At 34.6% G+C, this 17,537-nt stretch overlaps 1 protein-coding gene across 2 annotated transcripts in view; it reads right to left on the reverse strand.

Annotated features, from left to right (window-relative positions):
- Nucleotides 1-17,537, reverse strand: part of LOC101889345 (titin) — a 77,453-nt gene that overhangs the window by 51,051 nt on the left and 8,865 nt on the right. Inside the window, exon 2 of one of the 2 annotated variants that reach the window (XM_005179210.4) lies at nt 17,168-17,245. The exons of the other annotated variant lie outside the window; for it this stretch is intronic. Within the exon in view, the coding sequence (XP_005179267.1) occupies nt 17,168-17,245 (78 nt within the window). The remainder of the gene's footprint in view (nt 1-17,167; nt 17,246-17,537) is intronic. 2 annotated transcript variants of the gene reach the window in all.

Genomic DNA, 17,537 nt, shown 5'->3' on the forward strand with positions numbered 1-17,537 from the left:
CCTTCTCTTTTTTTTTAATTTTTCGCTTTCAAAACCAATCCAGAAAAAAAAAAAAAACAAATTGCAGAATTTTGTATTCACGACATCTTTACCGTTTAATCATGCTTTACGAACTAATGTCGAACGGTTTGCAAGCGCTCACCGCCGATACACAATAAGACAGCTAGCAACTAATAATCGGGCCCAATAGAAGCCAGCAGAAAACCAAAAGACAACAACAACAACAAACTAAACAACAAATCAACTGTAGCAACAACCAACAGCAACAGAACGTCGCTATCAACATTTGTGCCACCAACAGCAACAATTTCAGAATTTTCAATTTTTTTCTTTTTTTGAAAACCTTTAATGCCCTCCTCCACCTCCCGCCCTTCTTGCCTTGATCATAGCATAGCGAAGCAGTAACAACCAGCCCGTCGTCATAATCAGCAAATACTAGCTACGATGGCATTGTTGTTGTAACTGCTGTAAAACGCCAAACAATCGTTATTTGTTCATTAAAAAATGAAAAACAAAAAACAATTCTAATGAATTTGTTTTAAACTATTCACGAGGGAATAGTGGAGGTCGGTCTGATAAGTTCAAGGTTTGGATGTGGCCATGAAGAACTTAGAGATAGGAAAGTTCTTACAGGTGTTATAGTAGGCCAAAGACCTTCTAAGAGGTATTTTATGAACAGATACGCTTTTTTGGTTTTCTATACCAGAAGACCTTTTTCAAGTCGTCTATAGATAAACGAGCTTATTCAGGTCTTCTTTGGCCAGAATATATTTTCAGGTCAGATGTCATTTTTCAGGTCTTCCATAGCCAGAAGACCATTTTCAGATCTTCTATAGTCAAAAGACCCTTTACGAGCCATATAAAGCAAGAAGACCTTTTTCAGGTCTTCTTTAACCAGAAGACCTTCTATGGCCAGAATACATTTTCAGGTCTTTTATAGCCAGAAGTCATTTTTCAGGTCTTCTACAACCAGAAGACATTTTTCTGGTCTTATATAGTCAGAAGACCTTTTTCAGGTCTTCTATAACCAGAAGACCTTTTTCAGGTCTTCCATAGCCAGAAGACAATTTTCAGGTCTTCTAAAGCCAGATGCCCGTTTTTAGGTCTTCTATAGCCAGAAGACCTTGTTTAGGTCTTCTACAGCCAGAAGACCTTTTTCAGGTCTTCTACAGTCAGGAGACCCTTTCAGGTCTTCCATAACCAGAAGACCTTATTTAGGTCTTCTACAGCCAGAAGACCTTATTCAGGTCTTCTACAGCCAGGAGACCCTTTCAGGTATTCCATAGCCAGGTGACTTTTTTCAGGTCTTCTATAACCAGAAGACCTTTTTCAGGCCTTATATGGAAAGAAGACCCTTTTCAGGTCTTCTGTAGCCAGAATACACTGTTCAGGTGTTCTATAATCAGAAGACCAAGTTCAGGTATTTTACATTCAGAAGACCTTTTTCAGGTTTTCTATAGCCAGAAGATCTTTTTCAGGTCTTTTACAGTCTGAAGGCCCTTTTCAGGTCTTCCATAGCCAGAAGACCTTTTTCAGTTCTTCCATAACCAGAAGATCTATATCTGGTCTTTCATAGCCAGAAGACATTGTTCAGGCACGGGTCTTAAATAATCAGAAGACCCTTTTTCAGGTCTTCTATAGTCAGAAGACCTTGTTCAAATCTTCTCAAGTCGGAAGACATTTTACGGGTTTTTATAGCCAGAAGACATTTGTCAGGTCTTATATAGTATAGCCAGAAGACCCTGTTTAGGTGTTCTATAATCAGAAGACCTTGTTCAGGTCTTCTATAGCCAAAAGACGTAGTTCAGGTCTTTTACAGTCAGGAGGCCCTTTTCAGGTCTTCCATAGCCAGAAGACCTTTTTCAGTTCTTCCATAACCAGAAAACTTATTTCTGGTCTTCTATAGCCAGGAGAACTTGCTAAGGTCTTCTATAGCCAGAAGACCTTTTCTAGGTCCGTTGTTGACCTTGTTTGGGTCTTGTATATCCAGAAGACGTTTTTCATGTCGTCGATAGTCAGAAGACACTATTCAGGTCTGCTAATGTCAGAAGAACTTTTTCTGGTCTTTTATAGCCAGAAGGCCTTTTAGGTCTTTTATAGCCAGAAGGCCTTTTATGTCTTCTATAGCCAGAAGGCCTTTCAGGTCTTCTATAGCCAGAAGACCTTTCAGGTCTTTTATAGCTAGAAGACGTTTTTCAGTTCGTTTATGTTCAGGTCATCTATAGCAGGGAGAACCTTTTAAGTCGTCCATAGCCAGAAAACCTTTTTCTGGTCTTCTACAATCAGAAGATCTTTTTTATGTCATCTATAGCCATAGAACGTTCTTCAGATCTTCTATCGACAGAAGAACCTTTTCTGAACTTCTAGAGAAATAATACACTTTCAGCTCTTCTATAGCCAAAGTCTTCTAGAGCCAGAAGATCCTTTTAGGTCTTCTATTGCCCAAAGTCATCTTTCTTGAGTCAGAAGACCTTTTTTAGGCCTTCTAGAGTCGGTCTTCGATAGCCAGAAGACCTTTTTATAGAATTCTATAGCCAGAAAATCCTTTTCGGGTTTTCTAAGGCCAACAAACCCCTTTTCAGGTCTTATAAGGTCAGAAAACCCTTTTTAGGTTTTCTATAACCAGAAGATCCAAAAGACCTTTTTCAGGTGAATATACGTTTTTCAAAGCATACGTAACTACAAGATCTTGTTCAGGGTTTCCTTAGCCAGAAGACCCTCTTACAGGTCTTTTATTACCCGGAGACCTTCTACATGCCTTCTATAGCCAGAAATCATTTAGATCTTCTCTCGAATTGAATACCTTATTTTATACTCTCAGGTCTTCAATGAATGAAAAACATTTTTTGAGTTTTTTGTAGCGGCAATACATTTCTCCCCACAATTCCCCACCTGCCCCTCGTCATTGTTTTGTCTATTTTTTCCCGCTGTCATATGATTTGTCACTTTTGAGAGCGTAAGAGAGTGAATGAGGAATTTGTCCACGGTAGCAGAGGCCGAGGCAAAACAAACACAACGCAGCTGGTGTCAGTGACAATGACGACGTCAGCAGCAGCACCACCACCAGCAACAGACGTAACGTAACCAAACATTTGCATGTTGAGTTATTGGTGATGATTGGTTTCCAATAATTGTTGTTTTTGTTGCTGTTGCCATTGTTTCTATTTTAGAATTGCGAAAAGCATTGGTGTGTGACCATTCCAGAGCAGAGCAACGGCACTTGAATGGTCTATAGAAAAGTGGTGTTTGTCATTTTCTTGAAAATTTTCCAATTAGGTTTTGAATCTTTTGAGAGGTTTTTTTTAATTATATAATTTTTCAATTAAGAAAATTGTGAAATGACTGCTATTAAAGTATTTTATATTCACAGTGGGGTATCGTTATAAGAAATCGGAATTTAAGAAAAATTATATTTTGCTATTTTTATGTAAGAAAGTACTTTGTAGTAATAAAATGTCCGAACATGATTAATTTCCGGTAAAATGTGTGAAAACGTACCTCAAATAAATCATGAATGCTCAATTATCACGCTTGGTTGAGGGTGGATCCAATGTCTCCTAAGCCAAGTAATATTGACATTGTGTTATTAAGGAAATCTAACAATTTAGCAATCATCGTGATCCCATGGTTAGATTGGGTTTAATACACGGACGGACAGAGAGTCGCACAGTTATGTTCTCTCAATTTGTTTACTCTCTGATGACATTGTTTTTAAATGGCCCTGATTGTGAGTGTAGAAAAAATAACACTAAGAGAAGGCACACGTTCGTACTCTTGCCTGACCCTGGTTTAAAGACACATACTTTTCTTTGCTTCTCTATTCGGAGACCATCAGCTACATCCCATGGTTACTTTGCCTCTATTTTCCCACAGAACTCCACGATGAGGTTGTTGGACTTTAGGTAAATAAATATTTTCAATTTTTTCATAGTCCGTCCCATTCCCACATTATTTGCTTCTTAATACCTTAACCGCAGTATTGTATTACTATTATAAGCGCCTTAAAGTATGCAACTCTACATCAACATTTATAATTGATGTATAGATGGCGTTCGTTACCACATATAAAACATTGTCGAATCTCTCTTTTAAGGCTTCTCAACCTTCTGGGGACAATTAAAAAAAACTCGGTTTCTTCTAACACCTATACCTAAATTTTAAGCCTCATGCAAGATTGTATGATTTTTAGACATATAAACATTGTTTAACCATTATTTTATAAATTCATACATTGTACATATAACGCTTCTGCATATGTATGTACGTGTGTGCATTCATCTTGCAGACCACTAATAATGTGGTCAAGTTATGAGTGTAATTGTTCACCATTCACTTCAATGCACAATTCAAAAATTACACAATGTTGCAAATTATTTTTTTACACCATTTCCACGATAAATGAAAAAAAGTGGATTTTTCAAAGAATATTTTTTCAAGGACCAATCAAAGAAGCGGATTTTTAAAGATTACTTTTTTTCAAGTTTCAACAAAATTTAATGTTTTAAAGAATATTTATTCAAGGATTACCAGAGACACAAACCTAGATTTAAAAAAAAAAATTAAGGACCACCAAATTTACAACCGTAGATTTTTTAAAGAATATTTTTATTTATTTATTTATTTAGAATTATCAGAGCCACAAACGTGGATTTTTTAAAAAATATTGTTTAAGGATCAACCAAAAAACGCAGATTTTTTAACGAATATTTTCAAGGATCAACCAAAAAACGCAGATTTTTTAAAGAATATTGTTCAAGGATCAACCAAAAACTTGGATTTTTGTAAAGAATATTTATCAAGGATCCACCAAAAATGCGGATTTTTTAAAGAATATTTTTCAAGAATCAACCAAAAACTCGGAATTTTTTAAGGATTTTCAAACGTGTATCTTTAAAGAATATTTATTTAAGGATTACCGGAGCCACAAACCTAGATTTTTAAAGAAGAGTTTTTAAGGACCACAAGAGCCACAAACATAGATTTTTTAAAAGATATTTTTTCACGGATTATCGGACCCACAAACGTGGATTTTTTAAAGAATATTCTTTTAGGAACCTTTATGATCCAAAATTGGATTTTTAACGAATATATTTAAGGAACCTTTACGGCCGTGGATTTTTCAAAGAATATTCTTTTAGGAACCTTTATGATCCAAAATTGGATTTTTAACGAATATATTTAAGGAACCTTTACGGCCGTGGATTTTTCAAAGAATATTTTTAGGAACCTTTATGGCCGTGTGTTTTTCAAAAAATATTTTAGGGGCCTTTATGGGCGTGGATTTTTAGAGACCTTTATGACCCAAACGTGGATTTTTAAAAAATATTTTTAGGGCCTTTATGGCCTTGGATTTTTTAAAGACTATTTGTAGGACTATTGTGGCCAAAGCATATTTTTAGGGACCTTTATTGACGTGGATTTTTTTAAACAATACTTTTAGGGACCTTTATGGCCGTGGATTTTTTAAAAAAATATTTTTAAGTAACTTTATAGCCGTGGATCTTTTAAACAATTTTTAGGGACCTTTATTGCCGTGGATTTTTTAAAAAATATTTTTAGGTACCCTTATTGCCATGGGGTTTTTAAGGAATATTTTTAGGGACCTTGAGGGTCGTGGATTTTTTTAATAATATTTTAAGGAATCTTTATGACCGTGGATTTTTTTACGAATATTTTGGGGACCTTTATTGACATGGACTTTTTTAAGGGTATGGTCTTTATGGCCATGAATAAATAAAACAATTTTTAAGGACTATCCGAGCTATAAAATTGTGTTTTATAGAATAATTTTTAATTACTAACATAGCCATGATACGAATTTGTATTTGCCTTTTCAGATAGAACGCCTTTTGGATAGAATATAGAATATATTATGAAAGTCTTCTATAGATAAAATATATTCTGTGAAAGAACGCCTTTTCTTTGCCATCTCAGAAAAAGCACCATTTTAACTCTTTCTATAAATTAAAGAATCTCCTAAATCTTTCTATATACAGTAGACAACGTTCTGTGGATCGTCTGAAGGCTTATTATGAATATATAAAATTGTTGTTGCAAAATGGTCAGGCTTATCCCTTTTATTGTTGTTTTTATAAAAACAACGTTTGTTTATTAGTGGAGAACGATGGTAATGTTCACCAGGGGGTAAGGCAGGGAAAGAGCCACCAATCCTCATCAGTTCCCTTGTTTTTTGTCTGGGATATTCTCCCCAGAAGTTATTTTAAAAATAACTTCTATGACAAAAAACATTTTTTACCCAAGTGACGAGATCGTAAGCTCAATAGAAGAGGAACCAAAGAATTAAATAAAACTAAAATTCTTTTGGAAAGACTTTTAAATCTTACAACCGCACTTATAAACATTTACATCTTTCTCCACTTGTTATGCTTTCGTTCAACCTGAACGAAGAAGCATAACCATGTAAGTTGGTTTTGTCTGTTACAACAAAAACCCCTTCGTCGACCGATCGTTCTCCACTAATAAACAATCGTTGTTTTTATAAAAACAACAATAAAAGGGATAAGCCTGATCATTTTGCAACAAAAAAATACTACGGTATCCCGAACAAACAAGCCACACTGTTCAATATATAAAATTGTTGAAGCTTTCAGTTTGTAGAGGGCCTTCTATAGGTCTTCTTTGGATAGAAATCCTTCTAAAGGTCTTCTAGAGATAGCGCTCCTGTTGAAAGACTATATGGGACAAATAGATACAGATCTTTAAATAATTCTTCTACCGATTTAAGACCTTCGGAATACCTTTTATAGGTAGAACGCGTTCTGATGGGCCTTCTATGTATCTAGTGAGGTACTTCTATGGTGGATGATGGACTCCTTATATGATTAGAAAATCTTTTGAAGGCCCTCTTATGTTATTATATGAATAGAAGAGCTTTTATAGACCTTATATAGGGAGAAGATATGAAACAAATCTAGTTTAGTAAAAATTCTCCGATTTTCTCATAGTTTTTTCTTGGGGGACAAGAAAAAAAATTTCGCTGAATTAGGTCTAAAGGCCTTTCACACATAGAAGACCTCCTGAAGCCCTTCTTTATGAAGGGCTTCTTTTGGATGGATGACCTTTTGTAGACATTTTCAGGTTTGATCTTCATCAAAAGTTTTCTCTAGGCCTTATGTGGATAATGTCCCCTATAGATAAAATATATTCGAAAGGTATTCTGTAGAAAGTAGACTTTATCAAGGCCTTCCATGGAAAAACAGACCACAATGGTCGGCATTCCCATAAAGAAAACTCTCCGTAATTATAGAAGTTCTTTTGAAGGCCTTTCAATCAATATAAGTTTTATCTATAGCGTCTTCTTTGTATAGAAGTGTTTCGGTAGACCTTCTATGGACAGAAGACCTTCTGTAGTCCTTCCAGGAATAGAACACGTATTTCAATAGAATGACTTCTAAATGCCAACTTTAAAAAGACGCCATCTGAAGGAGATTTTTTTGATAGATGAAAATATAAAGGGGCCTTCTATAGATCTCTTGAGGACCTTCTATGCGTGAAAGACAATCTGAAGGCAATCTAAGGTTATATGACCTTCTGAAGACCTTATACGAATAAGATTTTTTTTGAAAGTATTTTTTATCGATAAACTTACTTTTGTCCTCCTATGGAGAGCTGATTTCTTAAGTCCTTTTAGTGATAGATGTTTATCTACAAATCCTATGATAAGAAGGCCCATTATAAATAGATATATTGAGAGACCTCATAGAAAGAGAACATTTAACAGATCTCTTATAGATATAAGTCCTTCTAAAGTCCTTCTACTGATGGAAATCATTCTGAACGTCTTTGTAGATTAAATTCCTTATAATGGACTTTATTGATTGGAATATCTTCTGAAGGCCTTAAATTTCTAAAGTATCTACTGAACGTCTTCTATGCATAAAATGTTTTCTAAATACCTTATATTGCCATAAAGCCTTTTGTAGGTATTTTATGGTCTTCTCTTAGATAAAAGAACTTTAGAAGGGGTATATGTAAAGAAGAACTTCTAAAGGACTTCATTATTGAAGAAACCTTTAAATTGTCTCGTATCTGCAGAGTATCGCTTAAAATTAATACATTTTTCCATAATTTTGAAACTCAAAATATTTCCTTCTGGAAATGGTGTATCTCTAATAATACCGCTATTACATATGTAGCCACAAGTGGATGTAGTACATATGTACATTTCAAAGCAAAGTCTAAGAATACTTTGGCCCCAAACGTGTAATACCGCCGAAGAAGTGAAAATGTGAACACGCCAATAATTATGCGTTAATCCCGCTGCCACTGAGCGGTGGTCGATTACACTGCTGTTTTCACTCTCTCTCTCTACCTATGGTTTTTCAATTATACAAATTGTTTTCTTTATTCTTTAACATGACAATTCTAAACATAGAATAAACTGCAGAGACCAATAAAAAAAGAATGAAAAACTAAAAAAGAATGCTTTTAGCCAAAGCTTTTGGCACAAGGTCAAAACTAACAGTGCGCCACAGGCGGCGGCCAAGCAGTGGCAGCTGCTGACGTTAATGGTGGCAGTGGTAGCAGTGACAGCGGCAGCATGAGTAGCAACACCGGTCAATATATTCTATTTGTTTTTTTTTTTTTTTGTAGTTGCTTTGTTCTGCTTCTATCAAATTTTATTTATTGCGTTCAACGATCAGTCACATTGTCAGTCAGTCACTCACTAAGTCATAGCAGAAAGAAAAAAAGAGAAAAAAAAACAACAAAAAGCCAACAAGTTTTCTGTCATGTCGCGCCATTGACTTGAGTCGATTTGAAAAATAATATGAACATAAAGTTATAAATAATTTTTTTTTGTGGAATATTTTGTGCAATATGTTTTTGGTTTTTTTTTTTTTTTTTGCTCTTCTCATATTTATGTTTTGCTGTGCATTCGTATTTTTTTTTTTTTGGATGGTTACCAACAAAAACCAAGACTTCCTCTAAAGTAGAACAAGTGGACCGACTACATTTTTAGTTTGTTTTTTTTTTATTTTCTTGATACAAATCTAGTTAACCTTCGTCTTTGGAGATCTTCTATAGAAAAAAATCTCTAAAACATTTTTATATTCCCATAGATCGTAAAACTATGTCTAGAGAATTTGCTGTCCCTCTGGAGGCCTCCTCTGTACAGAGATCCTTTTCGAGGCTTTAAATTAGCAGAAAGTCTTCTATTTGTCTTTTTTGGAGTAGGCCTTCTATGGACACAAGAAGTCCTTTTGAAATACTTCTAGAGATGGAACAATTGGTGAAGAGGGCCTATAATAGAAATTCTGCAGATAAAAAAGCCTTCTATATGCCTTCTATACATAGATCACATCTGATGGGGTTAACCTTTGTCTTTGGAGATCTTCTATAGAAAAAAATTCTCTGAAGGCTTTCTATAATCCTATAGATCGTAGATCTATGTCTAGAAAACTTGCTGTCCCTCTAAAGGCCTCCTCTGTACAGAGATCCTTTTCGAGGCTTTAAATTAACACGAGGCCTTCCATAGGTCATCTTTAAACATAAGTCCTTCAGTGGGCCTTTTATGGACACAAAACCTTTTGAAGTCCTTCTAGAGGTGAAAATAATGGTGAAGAGGACCTATATAGGATCCATTAGTAAAAATTCTGCAGATAGAAAGCTTTCTGTATGTCTTCTACACATACAACACCATCTGATGTGGTAAACCTTCGTCTTTGGAGATCTTCTATAGGAAAAAATTCTCTGAAGGCTTTCTACATTCCACGACCTTTTGAAGTCCTTCTACAGGTCGAACAAGTGGTGAAGAGAATTTGTAGAGGATCCTTTGATCCTCTTTTAAGGGGTCTTCTTAAACCAAAAACACTTCCAAAGGTTTTGTAAAAGCTGAAAACCCGTCAGAAGTTTTTTGGAGACAGAAAAGTCTCTCAGAGGACAGTCTTTCTCACCTTAACGAGTCCCTCTAGAGGTCTTATAAAACCAGAAACCTTTCAAAAGTATTCTAGAGGCAGAAGACACTTTTCAACTCCTCTAGAGCTGAAAACTTTTTAAGGGTATTCTAGAAGCAGAAGGATTTCAGAGATCTTCTACAACCAAAAAACCTTCTAGAGGACTTTTAAAGGCAGTTACCCTATCAGAAGTCTGTACGAAGAAAGAGATGTACGAAGTCTGAATGGAATCGAATCTTAATTTGGCTTTTTATGAGCTTCATCGATATACGGAATTTTGACACTATGTGGTGGATGTGCCAAAAGTGTGGACTGAAATATTCCATCTTCTCACCAGATCTTGTGTTGATACAACTATTAAAATGTGACGAGTTTAAAAGTAATCGGATGTTCATTTCGCGTGTTATAAACTTCATGGTTGTTTAAAATTTTGACCTATTTGTGGGGGAGGTACCAGAAGGAGTAGGCCATTATATTTTCATACCAGATATTGTGTTGGAAGAAATATTGGTATGTGTGAAATTTGAGGAGAGTCGGATGCTTACTTCGCATTTTATGAGCATTTTTGTTATTCAAAAATGTTTCCCCTTCATGGGGGAGGTAGTAGAAGGAGTGAGTGGATATTGTCCATTGGCACCGATGCAAATATTAGGATTTGCCAAGTTATAGTAAAATCAGATTATCTTTTCTCTTTCTGTGCAGTAAATTTTTTTTTTCGAAAATTTCGACATTTTTTCGGGGAGGTACCAGAAGGAGTGGGCCGATATTGCACATCTCCGAACTCGATCGAAGTTTCATAATAACATTACGAAATACCAAGTTTGCATCAAATCGGATACTCCCTTCGAGAGTTGTCGTGTGCACCATCCAGACAGACAGACGGTCGGACGGACATCGCTAGATCGACTCCAAATGTCCTGAAACGGATTTGATCCATAGAGACCTAGGGTCTAAACCCGATATTTCGATGAGGCTCGTTTTGGCCGTATCAAATGATATACACCCTCTCTAGCCATATGGCTGAGAAAATGATGATGGTACTCGAAAAATATTTAAAAAAATCCATAATTTTTAATTCGTATTTGAAAAATATTATTTTTTAACATTCCCTGAAAAAATATTTAAATAAAAATTCAGGATATAAAAATTCCATTAATATTTTTTTTTTTTTGAAAATCTTATTCCTGAAAATTTTTTATGAAAAAAAATATAAAATCATTTCTAAACAAGTAAAAAAACACCCAAGTTTGGTCGGGCCGAACTTTCCCTTCCAATATATTTTTTGCCGGAATTGCTTTAAATTTCGTATTGGAAGATCTTAATGGGTTGATGATTTCAGTCACATTTTTTAATGGAATAGTCTGAAAATCCACACAAGGAGTTCCTTCTGAGTACTTTACCCCCTGGAAAAAATTTTCTATAGAGGTCAACGTTTTAGTATAGCACCAATATAACTCTACCCGAGATATTCGATATTTCCAGAATTTCCACGACAGTATTCACCGGAATTGCGTCAAATTTCATATTTGAAGTTTGAAAATTGGGTATGGAGGTCCACGTCTTAGTATACCATTATTCACCGGAATTGCTTCGAATTTTTTATTTGAAGTTCAGAATCGTTACTACAGCCTATGACATAGAATTATTTATCCAGCACCACGGCTTCGTATAGCACCTATATAAAGGCTTTAATTTGAGCGGTATTTTCGAAGGATTATTTTTTAATTTTTCAAGTTCCTCCTAAATGGTGGAGGGTATAAAAAGTTTATTACATATATTTTTATAAATCAAAATTCCCTGGAAAGAATATTTTTAAAAATTCAATTCTAGACGAAAATCCTTTAAAAAAAATTATGGATTGTAAGTTTGGAAGCCCTTGAAGGTTTTCTATTAATAGAAGACTATCCATAGATCTTCAACGATCTTTTCATCACATGCCAATTTTTTATTGATCGCTCAAAAAAAGATTTCGTTTTTCAAAGGTGTTAAATCCACTTTTGCTAATTATGCAAAAAACCTGTTACTTAAAATTATATCTCGCCAACGAATGCAACATGATTTCAATTAATTCATATTTAGAAGTTCGAATTTATTTTCAAAATTCAAATCTATTTCACTATTGATACTCGTCATTAGTCACTGGCAAGTAAATGCCAAAGAATACGAAAAAGAGGAGTAAAACACCACCACCGCCAACAACAAAATCATAACATTGTTCTAATTGAAGCTTTTAGCCATAACGCTCTAATGAGAACAGCAGCGTTTTATTATTTTTTTTTTTTGGAAAAAGATTCATTTGTTGGCAACGAAAGCAACGCCGGCCGCAACTGACGTTTTTGAAGAAATCAAAGTGTGAATTAACAAAAGTGGCACACAAATTTTTTAAAAATATCCAATGGTCGAGGTGGTGTTATTGTTGTTGCTATTGTCTTTTTTCTCTAGTTAGTATTTAACCAAAAAAATGAGTGAGTAAGTGTGAGAGAGAGGGAGAGAGCAAGAAATTGGTAAACATGTTTTCTTTTTGTTGTTGCTGTTGTTGGTGGTGCCAGTTTAAAGTAGACCTCGTTTTTATTTGTTGATTATTATTATTTTTTTTTTTTTTTTTTGTTTATTTTTTCTATCAACAATTATAATTATAATGGCCATTAATTTATTTGATCCCGCCAAACTTTGACTTTTGTTGTGAATTCACACTAATGCCCAGCTTGGTTTCAAAGAGTAGTAGAACAACCATCCAACATCAATTGGCATGGAATAACAACAACAGAGAGCCGGCATAAATACATCAACTTGCAAGAATTGTTGCGAATTCATGCCCAGTGGGTTTGAGTTCAACATAATTCCATGTTGCGTTTTAAAGTCCAAACTAAATTAGAGTTCAAAGTATGAGTCTCGGTTTGTTGGAAAGCCGAAAATTACAAAGTTAAAATTTTGAAATAAGATTTGTAGTGGAAATAAATTTGAGGCATTGGACATTTTCCGAATTCTGGATGAATTTTATGAATATTGGAACTTTTGTAAAGATGTCGAACTTCTTAAACTTCAAAATGAGACAAAACAGTTTCTAGAGATCTATCCATATTAAAAAGGTAAAAAAGCCTTTTAAGAAGAAATCTGACTGATTTTCTGTGAATTTTCTTTAAGAATTTAGAAAACCTTTAAGAGGTTTAATAGGATGAGAAGACCGTCTGAAGGTCTCTTATAGATACAGGGTGAGATGAAAAAATTGTAATCAACTTCAGACTGCTATCATTTCATATCCGGCAGCTGTTAAAATTATTCCAGTGACAGCTCATGTTATTGTTTACAAGCGTACAGAAGCATTTTGGTGAGAATTTTCCAGAAAAAAACGTTATTCGTGATGGGATTCAAGCGTGATAGTGTGATTTTTTTATATTTGGCTAGAAAACCACAAGTGGCTATCGTTAGGGCACTCCAGCATCAGCATTTAATTGTGAATAAATCGTTTGTGTCTCGTACTATCGCACGTTACCGTGATTCTGGTAGCGTAGCCCGGCGTCAAGGAAGTGGGCCGAACTAAACAGCAACATCAGCAGAAATGATTCGAAAAGTAAACAAAGCGACTTGATCGAAACCCGCGTCGCACTGGCCGAAAACTGGTTGTGAGCTGAACATATCGCAATATTCCTTTCGGCAAATATTGAAAAATGAGCTTACCCCGAGCTCATTTTGATATTCCAAAAATTGCCAGAACTTACACCGCAACAGAAAGCAAATAGACTAAAAAGAGCTAAAGAGTAGTTTGGCTTGGCCGAAAGTTGGCGAACTGCCGAATTTGATTTTCTCCGTCTCTGATGAGAAAACATTCATTGTCCAGCAGTTTGTAAACAAACAAAATGATGGTGTTTACTTGCCAAAGAGGTCAGTTGAAAATGTGCACCTTCGGTTGGCCACTAGAACTCAAGCGCCGGCCATGGTGATGGTGTGGGCCGCCATAACAGTCGATGGTCGCTCTCCGCTCGTATTAATCGATCGTGGCATCAGAATAAATGCCGAATATTATTGCGAAAATATCCTGGAGGGTGCATTAATGCCTTGGGCACGCAAACATTTTGGCCGCAGACCTTGGACATTCCAACAGGACTCAGCACGCGCCATCCAAGAATGTTTACAAAATGAGGTTCCTCGCTTCATTTCCAGCGCACAATGACCACCACAATCTCCGGATACCAATTCGTTGGACTATTGTGTCTGGAGTATTTTGGAAGGCAAGGTTGGCACTAAAAAATACCAAAGTGTCGATCACCTCAAGCAAGCGCTTCGTCGCGAATGGGCCAAAATACCGCAGAACAACATTCGGGCAGCATGTGACGGTTTCATTGACCGTTTGAAGGCCATAATTCGTGAAAAAGGTGACCAATTCGAACAAATCTAAATTTATTCTAAAGTTTGATGAAAATAAAATTTAAAAAGAAAAATGCAAAAATTATGGCGTTTGATTTGTTGAAGTTTTTTATCTTACCCTGTATTTCTCAAGCTTTCAAACGATACCTATATTATATTGGGCAAGTGGATACCGGACCTAGTCCGAGTCTCGAACAAAGACTTTCGGATCAAAAATCTGGGTCCCGGGTCCCTCCCCCAAGACAAAAATAGTTTCCCGGAAGCAGGGTAAAAATACCTACTTCTGGAAAAAAGAAAATTCAAAAAAATTGAAGAGTTTTACTAAACTAAAGTTAAGGTTATATAGCAAAATTGATGTTATTTTTTATGGTACATATTAGGTATACACATTTCTTTTGTTCAGAGATTCATAGTGAAATATGGTCTAGAATATTTCTTCCTTTGATACTTTTCCCAAAAACTTAAATTTTTAGGGTGATTTTGGCTTAAAATGAAAACGTCTTAAAATAGCAGTAAAATACATAAACACATAATTTTCACTTGCGATACATAAATTTAGAATGCAGTTTTCTTAAAAACTGTTAAACCTAGATTTATGGTTCATTCTGAAATTTATAGTGAAATTTTGTGTAGAAAATTTGTTCTTTTGACAATTTCTGTCTAAAATGACATTTTATGTAACTTTCATAAATCAAATGGAAAAAAAAAATAAAGAGAAAACTCCGTAAAGAAAAGGGAATATATTTGTGTTTTTTTTTTCTTTTTGGAAAATGTTGGAGATATTTTCTTGACATATAGTGGAGATAGAGATTTCGTTTCTTTGAGGACTTATAGTGAAATTTGAAAAAGAATATTTTTGTTTTTAACATAATTCTTCTAAAATTAAGTGTTAAGGGAGTTTTTGGTTTAGATTGGAAGCGTGTAAATTTTTCCTTTTAAATATTATATTAATTTTCAATGTAATTTTTTTAAAACTATCATAGCTAGATATATAGTTTATTCTGAGATTTATAGTGAAATTTTGTGTAGAATATTTCTTCTTTTGACACTTTCTACCTAAAACGCATATTTTTTAATTTTATGCATTATTTTGGAAAAAGACCTAAGAAGAATCGATTTAAAACAAAAGAAATATTTTTGCTCTTTTTGATAACATTGATGTAAGAATTTATATAACATATAGTGAAGACAGAGATTTCTTTTCTTTGGGGACTTATAGTGAAATTTGAAAAAGAATATTTTTGCCTTTGACGTCATCATTGCAGAATTAAGTATTAAGGGAGATTTGGACATATATTGGAAACGCTTTAAAAAAAGTAGTAAAAAAGGTAAACACACAATTTTCACTAGCAATATTCGAATTTAAAATGTATTTTTTTTTAAACAATTGTAGCTAAATATATTGTTAATTCTGAAATTTATAGTGACATTTTGTGTACAATATTTACTCTATTGACATATTTTGCCTAAAATAAAATATTTTCTTACTTTTATGCATCAATTCAAAAAAAAACCGAGGGAAATATTGATGCAGATTTTTTCTCGTCATATAGTCGAGATAGAATTTTATTTTCATGGGTGACTTATGGTTAAATTTGATAGAGAACATTTTTTTCTTTGACATCATCCTTCCAAAATGAAGTATTAAGGAAAATTTTGACACACATTGGAAATGTGTTAGATTTAAATTTAATTTTCTTTAAAACTATTAAACTTAGATATATGCTTCATTCTGAGATTTATTTAGAATATTTAGTGTAATTATTAGTCATACTTACTTCGGATAAATACAAATGATGTGTCTTAAATTAGAGATATTTAAATGTTTTTCAAAACATTATGAGCTATACGAAATTTAAAATCACTAAATACCTTAAAACTAAATATAAATTTATGATTCGGAAAAAAATGAAACAACGATGAATACTTTTAATGAATGTGACATCAAATGAAAAGGTGGTCTTCTCACTTCTAAAAATATTCTGCACACACAAAAATGAGAATACAATGAAAAATAATTCACCCATTTCGGATGGTGATGGCCAAATGAAATTACATGAAAATTTGATGATGACATCACGGTGAATTCAATAATAATTTACAGTGGAACGTGGTTAAGAGGGACAAAGTTATTATAGCTACTCATCTACAAATATGTGATTTTGCTAATCCACATTTTTATAAAGGAATAAAAGCATTAATCATTTTTTTTAATTCCAAAATATCCCTCATAACCAGGTTCCGCTGTATAATGCATTTATGATCATACTCAACATATTTCATCGAGAATATGGGTCACTCCATACAAATTGTGAAGTATGCGACAATTCATTCTAATTGAGAAGACAACGGATGAATGTGGACACACAGAATAAATAAAGAAAATTGACTAATGAAGCTGTTTTGGCATAGCCGATGATGATCCAAACTACAACAATGAGAGGCGAACAATTACGGCGAATGTGTAACGCAGAGACAGACGAACGCCAAATGGCAACCAACGCACAAAAGGATTGATTGATTCATTTGATTCAATGAGATTTAATGGAACGCAAAACAACGGCGATTAAAAGAACAACAACAACGACGAGCATTTTCAAATTGCCAACAACTACAACACTAGATGAAGAAATGTGGCCACAAACAGGCAGACGGACAGACAGACAGACAAGAGGCATTCATAGATGCCCCCCCAGTCTTCTATGGAGAGATGTTCCAATGATTACGACCACAAGCAAGACATCTCAACTACGAGTACGTTCAACAGATTTAAATGAATCTCGAGCAAAGGAAGTCAAGTGAATGGCACTCCGAAGCAATGGCCATAGACACGAGACATAGAACGACGTGTGTGGCGCGCAAATAATTGGAAAACTAGAGAACGTTACCCATTACTGGAGCCATGCAAATTAGAAATCTCGTCAACGATGTGGCCGTGTGATATGAAGGCGTCACAAGCCCCATTCCTGTAAAAAGTGCCGAAGGGTAGAGGGAAGGGAAATAAATTTTAGGGGAAAAAGAAGAAATATTATTACTTTTTCTAATATAATAACTTATGTATTTACATGTGGGTGTGCGTGTCATGATGAGATTGATGGTGAACAGATTTCTATTGATGATAGGGGTTATTGGGACTCAGAATAGTGGCTGGCCAAAAAAAGGTGCTACGGGTATGGAAGAAGGAGTTGTAAAGGTTTTTTTATGGTAGAAGGACCTTATAAAGATCTTCTATGAAATGGAAAGCCTAAGAGAGACAAA

This window comes from Musca domestica, unplaced genomic scaffold (genome assembly GCF_030504385.1).
Source record: "Musca domestica strain aabys unplaced genomic scaffold, Musca_domestica.polishedcontigs.V.1.1 15, whole genome shotgun sequence".
In the NCBI taxonomy this organism is placed as follows: domain Eukaryota; kingdom Metazoa; phylum Arthropoda; class Insecta; order Diptera; family Muscidae; genus Musca; species Musca domestica.